The following is a 21,085-nucleotide window of genomic DNA, read 5'->3' as shown; positions in this document are numbered from 1 at the left end:
TAATGACAAGACACAAATATTTTATGTAAATGTATGTAGAAATGTTTAAATATGTATATGTACAGTATTATATATATATTATATACAGTACCATATTCCAGGATGACAATGTCAAGATTCACCAGGGTTAAAATTGTGAAAGAATGGTTCAGAGAGCATGAAGAATTATTTTCACACATGAATTGGCACCTCTGAGTCCAGTCTTTAATTTCATTGAAAGTCTTTGGGATGTGCTGGAGTAGACTTTGCAGAGTGTTCACCTCTTGCATTGTCAATACAAGATCTTGACCAAAGATTGACACTGTAAAGTCTACTCCAGCACATCCCAAAAACTTACACTGAGGTTAAGGTCAGTGCCAGTTCATGTGTGAAAATGATTCTTCATGATCATATATACATACATATATATATATATATATATGGTCACACTTTAGATTAGTGTCCAATTCCCATTATTAACTACGACTTTTGCCTCAATAAACTCATAAACTCCTATTTACTGCTAATTAATAGTTAGTTAGGTAGTTGTTAAGTTTAGGTATTGGGTAGGATTAAGGGATGTTAGAATATGGTCATGCAGAATAAGTCATTAATATGTGCTTTATAAGTACTAATAAACAGCCAATATCCAAGTAATATGTATGCTAATAAGCAACTCGTTAATAGTAATATATATAGATGCAGAATTTTCAGCAGCCATTACTTTAGTCTTCAGTGTCACACAATCCATCAGAAATCATTCTAATATGCTGATTCAGTGCTCAAGAAACATTTCTTATTATTATCAGTGCTAACAGTTGTGCTACTTAATATTTTTGTGGAAACTGAAAAGAACAGCATGCATTTAAAATAGAAAGCTTTTATAACATTATGGCTTGGTTTCACAGATAGGGCTTAGATTAAACCAGGATTAGGCCTTAGTTGACTTTAGGATTTAAGTAGCTTTTATAAACATGCCTTAAAAAAATATTACTGTGTGCATCTTGAGACAAAACAATGGCACGGACATATTTCAAGATATGCAAGTGCAAGATGCTTTCAGTTAAAACAGCTCAACCATGCATTTTAGTCTGGCACTAGGCTTAAACCTTGTCTGTGAAACCAGGGGTATAAATGTCTTTATTGTCACTATTGCTCAATTTGCATCCTTGCTGAATAAAAGTGCATAATTCAAAAACTTTTTTGAAACCTAGAAAAAAGAAAAAGAACAACAGTGGGCTCACTAAATATTGCTGTCTATCGAGTCACTGATGCAACAAGATGGCACAGTCAATGATGTAACAAGGTCTTTTTATTAGTTAATAAGTTTAATTAGTCAGCATTGAACAGTTAAACCCACAGATACCCTAGTGTCAACACAAACATATACGGACTTTACAGTGGATGTGTGCATGTGTGTGTGTGTATGTATGTATATGTGTAGTGTATCATTAAATATTTGGATATTGAAATATTGGAAGCATGAGAATTCATTTAAATACAAAGATGTCTGTGTGTATGTATATATATATATCACAAGGTTGAAGAGCTGTTTGAATTATGATGAATGCTGGTGTGTATGCTTTGGGAGTAGTAACATGGTATGAAGTACACAGGCCAGGTCAAATTCCACACAACAAAGATGCAGTCTAAAAACTTCAACCTGTGTTATGATACCTCATGCCAGCACATGTCCCTGTAAGGAGCTGACTACACATATTGAGACAGTTCAGATCTATCAAACATTTGACCCATCGGTTATAATTTTCTTCTCTAACCCTTCCTTCTCTCTTTTCACAGCATCAGCTAGACAACTCCCCCTGTAAAAAGAGACACAACATATAAAAAATAAAGCCCGAATCTACAAAGTCAATCCAAATAGACAATTTGTTTCATTCAGGTTGTGAAAGACTCATACCTCTCACCAGTCGTAGCGAGGACGGGAGTGAGGAGGATGGTGGCGTGGTGACTCGTGGCGGGGTGAGGGAGAGGAGGAGGAGCTTGGAGGCGCTGTCAGGGCCAGCTGCTGTCCAACCCCTGCACTCCGGTCACGCCCGTAATCTAAACTACGGGCATTAGAGGGGCGGTACCGCCCCAACTCTCTCCTCCACTCTTCATCAAAGGCAGCTGCCTCACCTGAAAGAGAAAGAGTTTTACAATAGTGAATAGGACAAATTTTTCCACAAAGGTTCAAGATGAAATTTAAGCAGCTGCTGGCAGTTACATGGGGGAAAAAAAGAGCAAAGAATAGAGAAAGAGGTATTTGACGCACTCTCTTCCAGGTTGAAGAAGTCCTGTCTTTCTTCACGGTCACCCGTGAGACGGTTCCTTGACCGTTCCATCACATGACCTCTCTCGCCAATGTGATGCCCTATAGACATTCGCTCCAGTCCACTCTCACTGTCCCGCATCGTTTGACGCGTCTCTCTGATCTAAACAAACATACACACACAAAAATGACCAGGGGTGATTCAACAGTCTGTGTGTGGTACTTCAGTGCAAAAACATCTTATTTGCAAACCATCAGCGATCTAGTTTAGTCACTGACAGTCTTTTACAGATGGAAATCATTAGAGTAATCAGAATAATTTCATTGCTCAATTACTTAATGGTTTCATTAACAATTCAAAGGAAGAAATATCTGGAAAGCCAAAGTGTATTTTTGTTGCCAAAAGCAAAAACAAAAAATATATGAACATTTTGCCATTATAAGAGTCAAAAGATTTAGACTTCATTTGCATGTAAAAAAAGAACAGACTTATAAGAGTCATTTGCTCGAGAATCAGACTTCTCTGATCATGCAGTATGTTTTTAATCAACTAAAAAGAACCGCATCATAAGAGTCATTTGCTTCAGAATCGGACTTGATTGGTAGCTTTTTATGTCTGTAATGTATTAAAAAAAACAACAAAAAAAAACAGCTCATGAGAGTCATTTGCTCGAGAATTGGATTTCAGTGCTCGTGCTGTTTTTTTTAACTAAACCAACCCATAAGAGTCACTCACTTCAGGATCAGACTTAAATGGTTGCTTTGTATATTTGAAATTCACAAACACACAAAAAAAACCTCATAAGAGTCATTCACGAGAGAATCGGACTCTCTCCCCTGTCAGTCTCCTACGCTGTTGATGTAGTGAACGCAGTGCAGCACTTCTGTTTATGTCCAAACGTCGGCTCAGTATTGGCCGAGGCTGTACACGTGAGCAGCACGACACATGCGTGTGAAGCTGACGCAGGAGCCGGCCAATAATGAGTAGTTCTTACATAGAAAACAGGAAGCGCTGCAATGCGTTCACTATGTTAACAGCGTAGGAAATTGACAGGGGAGAGAAGAAATTGTTAGATAAAGTCGTTATTTTTGTTTTGTTTAGTATTCTCGGAACGACATGAGGGTGAGTAATTAATGACCGAAATTTCATTTTTGAGTGAAATAACTCTTTAAGTTGCTCAAGCAAGTGGCAAAACATTTAAACAAACTTTTCTTATGTTAAAAATCACAAACATTTTAAATTAAAACTTACATTCGACAAAAACAGCCAATTCTCATGCCTTTTCTTTTGCATTTAAATATTTATTAAATAAATTTTGTGGGTCATAAAGAACTTTGTGTTTTTCCACCTCCATAAAGATGAGTGTTGTTGATTATGTCACCTTGTTTATCCAATCAGACACACAAATAATTGGATTTGGACTGACAGTGTGAACGTAGTCAGACTGAAAGGGATATCCAGAAATGCAATCTGAATAGGATTTCAAACCACATATGAATGTAGCTCGAAAAAGCTTTGTAATTTTTTTTCCATTCACACTTCCTAAATCTGATGCACAAAAATCGGATTTGGACTGACATTCTGAACAAGGCTTAAATGTGAGGTAAGGTGCAGTTTTCCTTGCTTTACCCTTGGCAAAAAGCCATGTGTTTGACTGTAAAACAGAGTAGTTTAATCATATGCATATATGGTAAAATTACGAAGTTTTCGTGACAATCCATATATATATTTTTATAGGAACAATGCGCTGTCACTTTAATTCAGTGCATGCAGCACAGAAAAAAAAATCTGTGCAGAAACGATCGCTCCTGGAACACATTGCCGGAGCACATCTGTGTGCAGCGTGAATGCTTGAACCTGTTAACATGGGCACGGGAAAAAAAAACATGCACCGCAAACGGAGTATGTGTAAACCTGGCATAATGCGTGGAACCCTTTCACAGTATTTTAATCGGCTGTTTTGCCTGGATCCGTGGAAGAATGCACATGCGAGTACCATTAACAGAACCAAATGACATGAAAATCATTTGGTTGTGTTTTATAAAAAAAAAAAAAAAAAAAATAGAACCACATCTAAATTAATTAGATTAGATTTCTATTAGAATAGATTAGCCTATATTAATTTCACCTCATTCACAAAAGTCAGCAATGTTAGACTGGTGCAATTAAAGGGATAGTTCACCCAAAAATGAAAATTTGATGTTTATCTGCTTACCCCCAGTGCATCCAAGATGTAGGTGACATTTTTTCTTCAGTTGATCACAAATGATGATTTTTAACTGCAACCGCTGCCGTCTGTCATTCAAATAATGGCGGTTGATGGGAACTTCATCTATAAGAGTGAATAAACCTTGCTTAGACAAATCCAAATTAAACCCTGCGGCTCGTGACGACACATTAATGTCCTAAAACACGAAACGATGAATGAAAAAAAACTCCGTTCAGGACTCCTTTAGTGATGTCTGATCGCGCTCTGACTAACGGCAGTGATGTCTGACACTCATTGAAGTATATGCACGAGACATCACTGCCGTTGTCAGAGCGCGATCAGACATCACTAAAGGAGTCCTGAACGCAGTTGGACATAGTGGTGTATTAGAGGTAAAAAATGATATAAATACTGTTCGGTTTCTCTCACAAACCGATCGTTTCGTGTCTTAGGACATCAATGTGTCGTCACGAGCCGCAGGGTTTAATTTGGATTTGTCTAAGCAAGGTTTATTCACTCTTATAGATGAAGTTCCCATCAACCGCCATTATTTGAATGACAGAGGGCAGCGGTTGCAGTTAAAAATCATCATTTGTGATCGACTGAAGAAAAAATGTCACCTACATCTTGGATGCACTGGGGGTAAGCAGATAAACATCAAATTTTCATTTTTGGGTGAACTATCCCTTTAACTCTGCATATATCCAGATACGTGCCAGATATTCAAGACTGGGGTTTAAGTATCATTCATGGACAGGCCCCCCCTCAATGTCTATAGCATAATATACTGTGTATGTGTAAAAAATGGTAACACTCTGCTGTGTGTCCGTGTGTCTCTTACACCCCCAGGAGCAGTGCGAAATTCACTGGTCTGCTGATAGACTTTGGGTGCTCCTGGATCTGTGGAGGAGTATGAGATGACTGTGGAGGAGGAGAAGGTCTGGCAGTTTGGAGAACCAGACATTCGTTCCTGAAGAAAAAGAGAAGTTATGAAAGTGTGATCTAAGATCAGTTGACCTCAATCATTTGTGCAATTGTATTCTCTCAAGTCAAAACATAAAGATTGCATGTAAATTTCAATTATTTTAATGTGAAATCAACAAAGTAGCTGCTTGAAAGTCACAGTCTGCACTTACTCCAGTTCAAAAGCTGCAAACGATAATACACCCTTGCAATCAACAAACAGAAGCCTTGTTCTTGTTATTGAAAACCACAGTTTCAATATTTCTGAATTGTGGCTGCCAGGCCACCATGAAACTCACCATGTTCTCCATCATCCCACTCATCATGCTGAACATATCCATGAAACCTCCACCCTGAGAAAAAAAAAAAAGCACTCACATAAAAATTATTTTTGATACTGCACCGTTTCTGACACTAATCAAATTAGATAACTTCTTTGTACAGACAAACAAGATGTATTTGCTGCCATTAAAGCACAAGATGCATAAAGTGTCGCTGCAAAAGAGTGAACAAGGAACAGTGTCATACCATTCCCATCATGCCGAAGGGGGTCAAGGCTCCAGCTTGTGGCTATACAGGGTGGAAGACAAAATATGCACACTTTAATTTTTTTAAAACAAACCTAAAATCACCCATAATAACACCTAAGAGAATAACCGAGACAAACTGCAGAGATGCCAAATTCAGCATCAAACTGACAGTCCACACATTAACATTGTCATTTTCACTTATAAATGTATAGATCAGGGCCTGTTTTTGTGGCTCTGACCTGTATGCGTGTACGTGGATGCTGGATCTGAGGAGTGAGAGGAAACGGATCCATCCCGAACGACCCAAAGAGACTCCTCATCTGGTGCCTGTGTGCCGCGAACGGATCCCTGTCACAACATAACATGCATATCATTTATAAATGTACATAAAATGTATTTAATCCTCAAACACTCAAATATACATTGTCATTGTCATTTTAAAAGAACTAATACTCACATCATGTATGGGTTGTCATCCACATCATTCAAGTAGTGAAACATTTTGTTGGTCTTTCTTGGTTGGTTGAACTTGCACCAGTAAATAAACTTTAGTCTCTTGAATCAAAAGCCAACACAACAACAGCTCAGGGGCTCTTAATTGGTCAACCAATCATCAAGCTCCCTTTGCCAGATATGCAAAACACTCTCAATCGGAGAATTACGTTACACAATTTGGCCTGCACGCTATATTACCTAACCACAATGCAAACCATCAATTTACCGAGCGAGATGAATAAAACACCCTGGTATACTAAAGCAGCTCTGCAGAACATTTATACCAAGGCGAATACTATCGAATATTCCAGACAGGTGCTAATCCAAAACAGCCTGCAAGCTATTTCAGATTGTTAGCCTAGCATAATAACATGCGCGCGCTGAAATGAATTGTTTAAAAGCACAACAAGATTCAGGGATGCAAGTCGAGGTGAATTTTGACAAGCTGACGAGAAAAACAGCGGCACGCAGAGCAGACGGACCGACGGAAATAACCGCCGCAGATGAGCACAGGAAGACAGTATGACAAAGGAAACAAAACCTTGAAGATTTTGGGCGAATATCTTGCGTTTCTGAGAGATTCACGCGCTTTTCTCGGGGTGTATTACATCAGAACCGATGCCGTGACACGCGCTGTCACTAAAAAATAAACTCCATTGAGGAAGAGATGGCTTTGATGGGAAGATTACGTGCACTTAGTAAAGCAGGCACAAAAGCCAAACGTCAACAGAAAAGAGAGATGGGAGGGGGAGGAAGAGGAGGGGAACAGCCCTCTGCACATTCCGGTGAATAAAGATAAAAGTTTAAGCTCTGATTTCAAAATTATTTTTTGTTATTTTATTTTTTTTCCAGATGCTTCTATATTTTGGTAACCCATGGGTCATTTAAGAAATATCTTAATGATTTTAGAGCATTATTAATGTGATGCTTGGGCATAAGCTCTTATGTACGTTGTCTATTTTTTTAAAATGTGAGGAAATAACGAGAGAGATGCATTAAAGACGTTAACTACGCTATACATTTTAATTTAGCTTTATTTTTGATTATTTATGTTTTTATTAATATTATTAGGATTTGATATTTCATTGTATTTTTCTTTTATTTCATTGTATGGGCATTTGTTGTGTGCAAAAAATTCTATCTTGATACAATCCTTAAATTGCCTAGCCTTTGTTTTCTGTTCTCGTGTTCCGAAATTGAACGCAAAGAGCGTATTTCTTTAACACAAATTTATGTTGATTATATTTTTCAGGATTAAACATAAATAATAGAGCTAATTACTTGTCTACCGCTAGATGGCAGTATACCGGACGCGATCAGAGAAGCTCTCATCAACAGAAGGAAAGCCACCTCCACTCGTTTCCATTTTCGGTCACGTGATTGTCCTTGACTGACAATCTGCATAGTGTTTTAGATCTTATTTCAGATTTTTTTATTTGTATTTTATTTCTCTTCAAAAGTTTAGTCATAGTGCTTTGGCTAAAACTTTCTGACTGCACAAAATTCAACTTGTTCTCCATGTAAAACCCGTTTGACTATTCACTAAGACTTCACTATATGGGTTTAGCAGCTCTCAAATGTGTTCATGATGAGGCTTTTTAAATTATAATTAATTATTATTTTTTAATTATTTAATTTTATTTATCAATAGTAATATAAAGCATACTAGCATTCTTTGGACTACACGCTTTCCATTCCTCACTATTCTAGAGGGTGTATGTTTTTCTTATTTTAATGTATTTTTAATATATTCCATTCGAAAGTATAAATGAAATATGTTTAGACTACAGATAATCCCCAAAATCCCTCTAGAGTCTCGAACTATAAAGGAAAAATGTCGCTGCGCCCCTAGCGGCCACTTGTGTTGGGCGTGTACGCAGAGTGGGCAGGCTGAGTATCGTAGAATCTAGTACTGGACGTTTTTCGCTTTCATTCACGTCAGATTGATACTCTCAAACCCGGACGTAACCAACGCCTAGTCGCCGGAGAGGAACGGTAAGCAATTTTCAATATGTAGCATTATTTTATATGGCTTTTAACCGATCAATCTGTAGCTGAACAGTACACGTTGTAGCTCGGGCTTTACCGTTGTGTAATTTTGATTTAGGATGAGTTGTGGCCCCCTCGGCAGTGCTAGCGCGTTAGCTTAGCCTCGCAGCATCCTGTCGCCTTCATTACACAAAACTTTGATTTACTTCACTGCTGACAAATCTCTTCAGGATTATTTTCGTTTTCTATAATCACCTCAAACTAGTAATTTCTTCGCCATTCACTATGGTATTAAATTAAGAAGATTTGTAAGGTGAAGTGTTTAACTTTATTGGTGGGGGAAGAAAGCAGAATTAAATTATTTTAATATAAAACCCGACTTTTATTATTAACAAAATACGTGTCGTGTTATGTTTAGAAAAATTAGCCTTTAATGAACGATAAACGGGATCATTATTGTTTTACTTTTAAGCTATCTTGTATTCGTTTGTTTTATTGTCTTTTTATTGGTCTTCAAATGTAGTAATTATTAAAAACGAGCAGTTTAAATAAGGTTTAATGTTTAAAAAAAAGAAAAGAAACGGCAATGAAGCTGAAAAGCAGGCGATATTGTTGTTAGTACTTGTATGACAGTGACAAAGCCTTCCTCTAAGCAGCGTTAATATGCGGAAGCAAATAAAACTGGACACATTCTTGTAGATGTCTTTCTGTATGCCTGCCTTTGTCTCCGAAATTAAATCACATCACTTAGGGCTTATTGACAGTTCTGGTAAATGCATTCACCCTGCCTAATTGTGTAATAGTGAACGCTGGAACTAAACGAAACAAATGATTCCTATATTTCTGAATCCCACAAGGGCCAATACCAGTGATAACGTGATTTTCAACCTTTCTCTCTCCTCTTATAGATGCAGACCATAAAGTGTGTGGTGGTTGGAGATGGAGCTGTCGGAAAGACCTGCCTCCTTATCTCATACACAACCAACAAATTCCCCTCTGAATATGTTCCCACGGTAACGGAGTAAAGGGTGGTGGGCTCTGGGTCAGAGATTTGGGGAAGGGGGCACAGTGATTGAATAATTATGAGTAATAATGGCAGCCAATATCTATTGTGTTCCTTTTGCTGTTTCATATTTAGGAGCTCTCATGTATGTGTGTATTTCATAAGGATATATGATTAGATTGTTGTAGAAAACTTTTGGGTCTGTAGTGTTGTCTGAAATAAAATGTGATCTTTATATATATATATATATATATGAATGAATGAATGAGATCTATTTCTGTTTGTTTGCAGGTGTTTGATAACTATGCTGTCACAGTGATGATCGGAGGGGAACCGTATACACTGGGGCTTTTTGACACAGCAGGTAACTCAGTCTGGGGCTTTGTTTACTTCTAGACTTAAATCTGATTTGATTGTCCACGCTGTCATTTTTTTAAAGTAATGATGTCTGGTTTGTTCAGACAGTATAGTCAGTATCTACTGCATCAACTAATATTGACTTAAGTGTCAACATGATGCCAAGAGACATGAGAAAATAGCTTTTGCTGTGGAAAAAGAAGATGGAAAACTGGAAATTTGGCCTCGGCTCATTTCTATCTTGTCACGGTGCTGAGCTCATGAGAAAACATAAGTGTCAGGCATTTTATGCAACAATTCATACTGTGTTTGGACTTGCTGACGCATTTGCTCATTCACTATTCACTACCTAGTGAATGTCACATAGTTCAGTATATGAGGTATTTGGATACAGCTTTAGACATTAAAACACATTTTATGATGTTACATGCCACAACCCACATTTTTTTATCTGACCTGCTTATTCAGATTGATACAGGATAACAATCAAAGATATTTTTTAAAATAAATTAATGCTTATTAAGTCGTAAAACAACGAGGAAAAATGGTAAGATATAAGATACACTACCATTTAAAAGTTTGCAAATTAATGTTTTTTTTTTTTTTCAGCAAGGATTAAATTGATCAAAAGTGACAGTAAAGACTTTCTTTTAGTCAAAGAATCCTAAAAAAATTAATAAATTATTTAAAAATATATATATTTATAATTTATTTAAATTATAAATCCACCCAAATATTAAGCAGCACAACCATTTTCAGCATTGATAATAATAAGAAATGTTTTAAATATATATTAAAATAGAAAACTTTATTTTAATTGGTAGTAATATTTCACATTATTACTGTAATTACTATATTTTTAAACATAAATGCAGCCTTGGTGAGTATAAGACAATTTAAAAAAAAATTAAAAAAATCTTACCGACCCAAAACTTGTGAACGGTAATGTACATTAATTTATAATTTTCTCCAGCTGTTTTTCAAGATGGATTAAATCGATTGAGTCTCAGAGCAGAAGAGTGGTGGTAATGAACTGCATGTGTTTCTGTTCTCTCAGGTCAGGAAGACTACGACAGACTTCGGCCTCTAAGTTATCCGCAGACAGACGTCTTCCTTGTTTGCTTCTCTGTTGTTTCTCCTTCCTCCTTTGAGAATGTGAAAGAGAAGGTGGGTGTTTATTAAAAGCTTTCTGCTTTCTTGCTTGTCTCACTGTTTGGGAATCAGAAATGGAAGACTAAACTATACTAAATTATGTCATGATTTTGTGTTTCAAATTTATTAAACTCAAAATTATTCCCCCATATCTATGGCATGGTATCATGTACAGATTGATTACAGTGTTGATACATGCTTTAACAGCATGGTATGTTTCATACAGTCAGGTTTTGCTTTGAAGACACTGACGTCACGTTTAGTGTCACTAAAACACTCTTTAGCAGTACCTGATTTTCCTGCTGGACTTGGAGAATGGAACTCATGTGAATAGATTTATGATCTACCTAAACTGATCAGTGCATACATGAAAAGCACACTCATTACTGAATTCTTAAAGGAATTGTTCATCCAAAAATGAAAATTATCCCATAATTGACTCACCCTCAAGTCATCCTAGGTGTATATGACTTTCGTCTTTCAGCCAAACACAATCGGAGTTATATTAAATAATATCCTGTCTCTTCCCAGATTTGTAATGGCATTGAATAGTGTCTGAGTTTTTGAAGCTCCAAAAAGCACATCCATCAATCAAAAAAGTAATCAATATTAAAAGGATAGTTCACCTAAAAAAGAAAATTTGATGTTTATCTGCTTACCCCCAGTGCATCCAAGATGTAGGTGACTTTTTGTTTCTTCAGTAAAACAAAAATGATGATTTTTAACTCCAACCATTGATGTCTGTCAGTCAAATAATGCTAGTGGATGGGAACTTCTACTATGAGAGTAAATAAAACTTGCATAGACAAGTCCAAATTAAACCCTGCGGATCGTGACAACACATTGATGTCCTAAGACACGAAACGATCTTGCTTAGTGAGGTCTGATCGCGCTCTGACAACGGCAGTGATGTCTCGCGCATTTACTTCAATGAGTGCTAGACATTACTTCTGCTGTCAGAGCGCGATCAGACTTCACTAAGCGAATGCTGAACGCAGTTGGACATAGTAGTGTATTAGAGGTAAAAAATGATGTAAATACTGTTCGGTTTCTCACACAAACTGATAGTCTCGTGTCTTAGGACATCAATGTGTCATCACGAGCTGCAGGGTTTAATTTGGAATTGTCTAAGCAAGTTTTATTTACTCTTATAAAAGAAGTTCCCATTGACCCACATTATAAGACTGACAGACGGCAACGGTTGGAGTTAAAAATCATCATTTGTGTTCAACTGAAGAAACAAAGTCACATACATCTTGGATGCGCTGGAGGTAAGCAGATAAACATCAAATTTTCATTTTTGGGTGAACTATCTCTTTAAGTATATCCATAAAAATAATCCCAGTGGCTTAATAAATGCCTTCTGAAGCAAAGAGATTAGTTTTTGTAAGAAAAATAATCATATTTAAATTCTGGTAATGGCCGTACACGTGTTCACGAGTGAGTCGAGTTCCAGCGGAAGGGTGACCTCTGAACTGACATATGACTTAGGACACATGACATAGTCGTAGCGTAAGCTTAGTTGAGAATTGACGAATGCGGAAGTGCAAAGTATAGAGCAAAACAAAATGCTGGTCACAAATTAGAAGTCTAAAATGAACAATGTCGGAGCATTTCGACATACAAAAGATGAGGAGCTATGTCATACGTTGGTCAGGTCAGCTTGCCGAAACCCAGTAATTAAAAAGTTTTAAATATGGATATTTTTCTTACAAAAAACCCATTGCTTCACTTTAGAAGGCATTTATTAACCAACTGGAGTCGTATGGATTACTTTTATGATGGATAGATGGATGGATGGATGGATGGATGGATGGATGGATGTACTTTTTGGAGCTTCAAAAACTTATTACATAGCTGGGAAGAGCCAGGATATTATTTAATTGTACTCTGTGTTCAGCTGAAAAAGAAAGTCGTTTACACCTAGGATGGCTTGAGGGTGAGTAAATTATGGGATAACTTTAATTTTTCAGTGAACTACTCCTTTATATTGCTATTAATAAATAAATATATATAATATATATAAAATCTTAAATATGTGATTGATTGATCAGTTGCAGTGTTCTGTGATCAAATAATTTTATAGAATGACTGCTTAAAAGAAAATTTTAGGAACTGATTTCCTACGCAGTGGTAGTTTCATATTTGCCATATCACTTCAGTCTTCTAACATAAATAATTACATCTCAAGTCAATATTTCACGTCCATTTATGTAGCGGCGCAATGAAAACAAACCAAAACCACTAAGGCGCTGAGGGAGGAAATAACTTCTCTGACACGTCAATCATCCTTGATACTTCCATCTTGAATTTTATTTGTAATCCACCAAAAATGTCAAACATTTCTTGCAAGTTCTGATGATTCTTTATATCAAGGCTAATAGAGGGTATGCACGTGACGTCGCCGTCGGCCGGAGTGACTGCGGTTATGTCCGCTGAGCGGCAAAAAAACTGAGCGGCAGCAATGGTTTTCAGCGTGAATGCTGCGAAAAACACTCAAAACTAAAACGGGAAAGAGCTTTACAAGAAATCTCAGGTATATTTTTAGACTGCCGAAAGCTTCAGAAAAGAGAAGCAAAAGGATCGCTGCAGTTTACAGAAACAACTGGACTCCAGGCAGTGAAACATAGATTTGCAGTTATTATTTTGTCAATATATTGAATTTTGGATTAAAATCATATCCTATATATTGTATTATTGTATATTGTATTGACAACTCATCAAATAAACATTTACCATCTTATATTCTGCATAATTGGGTGTTTTTAAATAAACACTGACAAAAACTACAAGTTTTAGGGCTGGACGATATGACAATATATAACATTGATAAGCGACCGGATTTAGACACCAGTTAAGCGTTCACAGGCAAATTCGCTTTATGTATTTCCCCGGCGTAAAAATCAGGCACATATAAATGTCAGGAAACACGATTCCTGGCTGCATGTCAATGTCCATGGATCACTGGATCTTTGGTAATTTGTAAGAATCACTAAATCGAGTCAAACCTTTAGTTTAAACTGATAATCGTTTGTTTTACTCACGTTTTCACAGTTTCCCCTACTAAATCCAGACATGTAGCAGGCTCTTTTGCCACTCAGTCTGGCTGAGGGGGCGTGTTCCGGCGGGAAAGTGACGTCAATGCATACCCTCTATATCATTTGGATGTATTGCATGGTCAACAAAATATGTGCTCCCTCACTCACCCCTTCTTCCCTGCCAACACATACTCGCAACAGGTGTTTTAACCCCACATAATTAATGACAATCCCCTTCTCCCCATAGTCACATGAAATTCACTTTAAACATTCATGTTTCATTGCTCCTACAATTTATTTAAGACGCTACATATTATGTATTATAATGCTTAAAGGGTTAGTTCACCCAAAAATTTTAATTCTGTAATTTATTACTTACCCTCATGCCGTTCCACATCCGTAAGACCTTCGTTAATCTTCAGAACACAAATTAAGATATTTTAGTTTAAATCTGATAGCTCCGTGAGGCCTCCATAGGGAGCAATGTACACTTCCTCTCTCAAGATCCATAAAGGTACTAAAAACATATTTAAATCGGTTCATGTGAGTACAGTGGTTCAATATTAATATTATAAAGCGACGAGAATATTTTTGGAGCGCCAAAAAAACAAAATAATGACTTATTTAGTGATGGCCGATTTCAAAACACTGCTTCAGGAAGCATTGGAGCACAGATGAATCAGTGTGTCGAATCTGCTGTACAGAGCGCCAAAGTCACGTGATTTCAGCCGTTGGCAGTTTGACACGCGATCTGAATCATGATTCGACTCACTGATTCATCTGTGCTCCGATGCTTCATGAAGCAGTGTTTTGAAATCGACCATCACTAAAAAGTCGTTATTTTGTTTTTTTTGGCGCTCCAAAAATATTCTCGTCGCTTTATAATATTAATATTGAAGCACTGAACTCACACAAACTGATTTAAATATGTTTTTAGTACCTTTATGGATCTTGAGAGACGAAGTGTACATTGCTCCCTATGGAGGCCTGATGGAGCTATCGGATTTCAACTAAAATATCTTAATTTGTTCTGAAGATTAACAAAGGTCTTATGGGTGTGGAATGGCATGAGGGTAAGTAATAAATGACAGAATTTTCATTTTTGGGTGAACTAACCCTTTAACAAGCTGTATAATATTGTCTTGGAGAATGAAGTAGAACTGAATCGGAAAATTTGTGTAGAAATAGGCAGCACAGATTAATTTGCAAGATAAGGACAGTACAGAGATTACAAGTTCATAATGGCATGTATGGGAGCCCACAGGGGCCATTTATTATTATTTCTGCCTGGTTTTTGTGATCTGGATCAAAGACAACAAAAATAACATTTAAATCATGAGTGTACATATCAAAAGTTTGGGGTCGGTAAGTTTTTTTTTTTTTTAACTAAACATTTATTTTTAGTAATTTTATGTATTAACTCAGGAAATAGAAATGGATTTACAGGGTTCACCCACCAAAAATGAAAATTCTGTCATCATTTAAGCCAAGTTTACACTACAGGACCTTTTAACATTGGCAGATCACTGTGCTGTTCAGACTACATGACTTGCTGTGGAGTCTTGAAGTCGTTGTGGTGTTCACACTACGTAAATGATCTGCAACAGGAGGTTACACAATAAACGAGCTGACGACAACTGTCACCCAACGACTTTATTTGAAAATGGATGTTGGGAGGAAATTAGATTAAAATTTGAATTAAATTTAAATTAGATTTTTTTTGGCCCTCTAGTGGTTAATAAACAAAACTGCATGCGTCTTGCCGAAGAACATTTTAGCCGGAGCTACTTTTTTCTGTGTATGTCTACGGCGAGTCACGCAGTTACTGTGATACTCTGCGGCGGGTCCTAACAGTCCGGTCTGAAATAGTCTGAATATATACACTTATTATAAGTGTACCATAATGATTCAGAGTAAGACAAAAACACGATTTGGAAAATGTTGTTGTTGTACATTCTCATTATATAATTTTTGTAAATTTTGAACACAAAAAAAGTTACAGACAGCAGCTTTAATTAAAATGAAAATAACCCTTTCACACATAAGTTTAAAACATTCTGGCTGACCTCCCAGAGTTAAGGCGACAGTTATTTTAAAACGTTTCCCTTTATTGTTTCCATGACGACACGTCATGCATGTCACGTGACACATTGCGGCCAGCCGGCTACAGCCACAGTGTATGACAGATGCATTGCTTTTCTCACCATGTCATCAACTATCTGATATTCTTATTCTCAAATATGTGCAAGTGAGTGTTTTGTCATTTAAAAACCTATATGTGACCTTATCCAGCAAAATGCGTCACAGTGACCCAGATTTCAAAATTGAGATTTTGGTATCAATGGAAAGATGAGACAATAAGCTTTAAAATGGTATCCTAGTCAAAGTCATAGCTTGAATGATTTTAAAGATATACCCATTTGAATTATGGTCGTCTGCCCTCTTTTTCCAATTGAAAACCTGAGAAAATCGCTTTTAAAGTTTTTTTTTTTTTTGCCCGTTTTTTTTTTGTTTGTTTATCTTTCAAAATCCATTGCATTTAAAAGGATAAACTATTTATTTTACAGCTTAATTTGACCAAAGACATATGTGTTATTAAACCAGGCTGAAGCTCAAATTATTTTAAAGTATTTGAATTAATATTTTATAAGGCACTTTTACAAAGATTTACTAAAATCAGAAAGATTGAACAGAGGTGCTACAGTTTTACTTGAGAGAGAGAGGGGGTGTGTGTGCGTGTGCGTGTGTGTGTGTGTGTGAGTGAGACAGGGAGAGAGAGAGAAAGGGAGAGAGGCAAAGAGACAAGCAAAGAGAGAACAAATAATGCTAGCGTACACTCTTAGAAAACAATGCGTTCGAATTTTAAAGATGTGGTGCTGCGCGGCGCTGAGCTTTGCGTCCGGTGTGCGAGCCCTTTAACAAATTCATAACGGAGATACCAGCGCGCGCTAGTCTGACAGGAGGATGGCTGGACCAATCGTGTGCCTGTCAGTCGAAACGGGGCTTCCCATTCATAGACATCATTTACCTATATGATGTCTATGTTCCCATTGATAAAAATCAGCGTTTATGTCAGTGTGTTTACATTTCTAAGCTTTTTGATTGGTTCTATATAACGTGTAACACCATATTTGGAGAGCAGAGATAGTGAAGTTTCAGGGGATACCGGGAAATGCTCATAAGTGACAAGAGGAGTTGAGAAGTTAATTTCCAGCGAATTTAGTAAAACCATGTCAAATTTAATAGCCATTTAAATACCTTTACCCAATTATCTGGACTACGAAACTTTGGGAGATTATTTTTGAAAGTCTGTTCTTTGAAATTAGCTTTAAAAAAATAGATTTTTTCATTGTTTTTCCACATTGTCGGCCCATATCTTAAAATAGAATGTTGCGACTTCCGACTCATTTCGCCAGAGCGGGTCACATATAATGACCTTGATCTTAATATATAACATGAATTCATCCATTTGTACCGCAATACATGTGGCCGGTGAAGTTGGAGAACAATAGAGTGAGTGAGTTTTATTGTTACTTACACAACGTGTATCTGATATGAATAAACGTCGGCAAATTATATTTGAATGGATTGTTATTGCTGCTTCCATATCAGTGTATATTTCAATGGCTGTTGCGTCGCGACACGTTACACCACAGGATATCGAGTCGGTCGTCAGCTCCAGATATTTAGCATGCGACGCGCCAGTGAGCGCGTTGAGTGGTTCACACATAAAGATTGGCGAGCGCCGATCACTCGCTGATTTTCCCCTGATCACAGTCCAACCTGTCGGCGAGCTCGTTAACTTGCAAATCAGGCTTAAATCGGCCTTAAAATCCTGTAGTGTAAACTTGGCATTACTCTCCCTCATGTCGTTCCAAACTCGTGAAACCTTCGTTCCTCTTGGAAACACAAATGAAGATATTTTAATGAAATCTGAGAGATTTCTGTCACTGCACTGACAGTCCACGCAGCTACCAATTTGACAATTCAAAAAGTTAACAAAGAGATTGTAAAAATAATCCATATGAATTGAACGGTTTAGTCCGAATTTTCTGAAGAGACACAATCACTTTATATGAAGAACAGATTGAATTTAGGCTTTTATTCACATATAAACATTCATCAACTCGCACATCAGTTATGGTAAACAGAAGCTCAAGCATGTTTGCTTGACCTGCAAGAACCAATGAGGTTCATTCTCGTGTTGCACAGCCCTTTTTTGAGCTTCCTGCAAGAACCAATGATGTTTGTTGTCACGTATCAAGCAAGTACGGTTGAGCTTCTGTTTGTTTGCTGATGAATGTTTAAATGTGAATATTCCATCTGTTTATCATGTAAAGTGATCGATTCTCTTCAGAAAATTTGGTCTAAATTTGATTATCGGTAAAATGTTTGGTCAGCACCATGATTCTATATTTGATGGTCAGATTGGCTGTTACAGAGTTGCACACTTTGTAATTCTGAGTTTGTTGGCATGTTTGTTTCTGATTGTGCTATGATAAATAGCTTTGTATACACTGTCTAACCATTCCTTTTTTCCTTCCTCTTTCTCTAAGTGGGTACCAGAGATCTCTCACCACTGTCCACGCACTCCATTCCTTCTTGTGGGCACTCAGGTTGACCTGAGGGATGACAGTAACACTGTGGAAAAACTTGCCAAAAACAAACAGCGACCCATATCGCCTGAGAGCGGTGAGAAGCTGGCCAGAGACCTCAGAGCTGTCAAATACGTGGAGTGCTCCGCCCTCACACAGGTTAAAAGAGCAGCCACACACACCTGTGATGACATAACAGCTTTCCTCACTTATCATCACCCACATGACCTACTGCAAATGACGTTTCATTTTACGATCTCTTTCTTACAGAGAGGCCTGAAGAATGTATTCGACGAGGCGATACTCGCTGCCCTTGAACCTCCGGAGACCAAACCCAAGAAGCGCTGCGTCCTTTTGTAGGAACACAAGCAGTGGGTGATGCACTCACTCCAACTAGAGAGGCAGAGAAATGGAAACGTTCTGGTGGGGTTTTTGAGTTTGGAGTAGAGAGTTATTATTGGGAAAAATCATGGGAACAAAACAGCAAAAAAAGAAAACGTGATACTGGAAGGAATTTGGCAACAAAAATGGTATTGTAAACAAATATATGCACACTGTGCCTTTTCTAAATGTTTCTAGAAGAACAGAAGAAATTAGAGAACCCTGGAACCAATAACACCCCCACAAACAAAGCTATATAAAAAAAAAAAGAAAATAAAAAAAAAGATACAGGCGCACTTTATGCATGTGATGCCTACAGAACAACATATAGATACACTTTAATGCTTTAAGTGTCAGTTACATGTAATCGATCCAAAAAAAAAAAAAAAGAAAAAAGTGTGACAGTGGCACAAATACATGAGATTAAACGCTTCAGGTTTCTGATCACCATCAAAAATGACTGATTTGAAATGCTTTCCCTGGACAAATGCCAGTTTGTCTCTAACACATGCTTTGCTCTAAGCTGCACAAGGGTGGTTAGCGCACAATGTCTAAAAACAGCACATTTCATAAAGTGTAAAGCCGAACATGCTGACTGCTCTGATCAGCGCTTCTGCTGGGTTCAGCTATTTGCTCTGTAACCTGTGGATAGTGTGCGTGCAGTAAGCTGATTTCGGCTTTCTTGAATCTCTTCAGTTGAGCATTTTTGCTACATTGCAAAATTGCCATGGGCACAAAAGCGATTCTTGACAAATTTGCCTTTTAGTGTTGTTATAGGGTCCGTTTTCAGTTTTTAATGTTGCGTTTTTGCCGGTTCTAGATGCTGGACTCACACGACACCTCAAGGCAGGTTTTGTCTTATCACTTACTGTTGTTTATACGTACTGGACTGGATCTGGCACAAAAGCAAGCTTACGTTATTGGTTTGGGCGTATAATTAGCTCTAATCACTGACAATGGCATTGAAATAGAACATATACAAAAATAAACAGTAACAATTTTAGATATTTTAATTATTAAAAACAGTTTTAATGTTAGATCAGAGTGTTATGGCCATAGAAATCTCACACTATGGCCACATCCCCTCCTGAGTAACATGTTATATGGTTTATAAGAGAGGTTTGGACTTTATGTGGGAGCCAATGAATTCTTAGTTCACAAGCATTTGTTTCTTCCTGTGTGAGCCAGACTGTTCTCTTCTTCTGTGGTTCATGCTCCTAGAATCTCTCTTAAGTGCATTCACTCTTGAGCCATGCAGTGCCTTCTGCTGGCCATTTAGAAAACTGAATTTTTATTTTTTGTTTTTTTTTGCCTTTTTCTCTTTTTGAGTATGTATTAAATGTATTACTGTTTTTTTTTTTTCTCTCCTTCCTTCTTGGGTGAATGAATTTAGTGGTGACACATTTTGAAACTTGAGTTTTTTTAATGACTATTTTTTTATTTTTTTTTGCTAGAGTACCATTTGATTGTGAATTATTAATAAAATAACTATTTTAAATGTAATATTTTGAATAACCGATCTTAATAGTCGTGTGAGTAAAAAGGAGGAGGATAACATGATGATGACAGTTTAAAATGTGGCCTTTTCTTAGTCAAGTTCTGCGGTGTTTGGAATCTCACTATATTTGTAATAAAATTGGTGCGACTGACACGGCTGTATTTGTATCCTGCTTATTAGAAGATTACGGAATTGTGTGGCATAAAACATGTACATTGCTGTTCAAAAGTTTGGGGTAGGCAAATTTCTCTTTTTTTTTTTTTATTTATTTATTTTTTTTATTTAGAAATTAATACTTTTTTTATCCAGCAAGGAAACATAAATTGATCAGCATGACAGTAAAGACATTAACCCCTGGTTTCACAGACAAGGCTTAAGCCTAGTCTCAAAAATATAACCAGAACAACTGCTTTCAACATTAATAAGAAATGTTTCCAAATCAGCATAATAGAATGATTTCTGAAGGATCATGTGTCGCTGAAGACTGATGTTGAAAATTCAGCTTTGCCATCACAGAAATAAAATACATTTTATAATAAAAATAAAATGGAAAAGTTGTTTTTACTGTATTTTAGTCCAATGAATGCAGCCTTGGTGAGTACAAGAGACAACTTTAAAAAAAATAA

General features: G+C 37.0%; 2 protein-coding genes across 2 annotated transcripts; one reads left to right on the top strand and one right to left on the bottom strand.

Moving 5' to 3' along the window:
• Positions 1-1,273: 1,273 nt before the first annotated feature.
• mlf2 (myeloid leukemia factor 2) lies at positions 1,274-7,208 on the bottom strand. The gene is made up of 8 exons (XM_048211581.1): positions 6,409-7,208; positions 6,191-6,299; positions 5,950-5,991; positions 5,721-5,774; positions 5,300-5,428; positions 2,252-2,411; positions 1,898-2,115; positions 1,274-1,799 (listed from the first exon to the last, which is right to left on the bottom strand). Exons 1-7 carry the CDS (start codon positions 6,450-6,452, stop codon positions 1,901-1,903), a joined length of 753 nt encoding a protein of 250 aa, XP_048067538.1. The 5' UTR covers positions 6,453-7,208; the 3' UTR covers positions 1,274-1,799; positions 1,898-1,900.
• Positions 7,209-8,286: 1,078 nt separating this feature from the next.
• cdc42l (cell division cycle 42, like) lies at positions 8,287-20,612 on the top strand. The gene is made up of 6 exons (XM_048211582.1): positions 8,287-8,441; positions 9,344-9,448; positions 9,730-9,802; positions 10,853-10,962; positions 18,542-18,739; positions 18,851-20,612. Exons 2-6 carry the CDS (start codon positions 9,344-9,346, stop codon positions 18,938-18,940), a joined length of 576 nt encoding a protein of 191 aa, XP_048067539.1. The 5' UTR covers positions 8,287-8,441; the 3' UTR covers positions 18,941-20,612.
• Positions 20,613-21,085: the final 473 nt, after the last annotated feature.

This window comes from Megalobrama amblycephala, linkage group LG13 (assembly GCF_018812025.1).
Source record: "Megalobrama amblycephala isolate DHTTF-2021 linkage group LG13, ASM1881202v1, whole genome shotgun sequence".
NCBI lineage: Eukaryota > Metazoa > Chordata > Actinopteri > Cypriniformes > Xenocyprididae > Megalobrama > Megalobrama amblycephala.
Note: the sequence above shows the minus strand (reverse complement) of the source record. Positions and strands in the feature narration are given on the sequence as shown.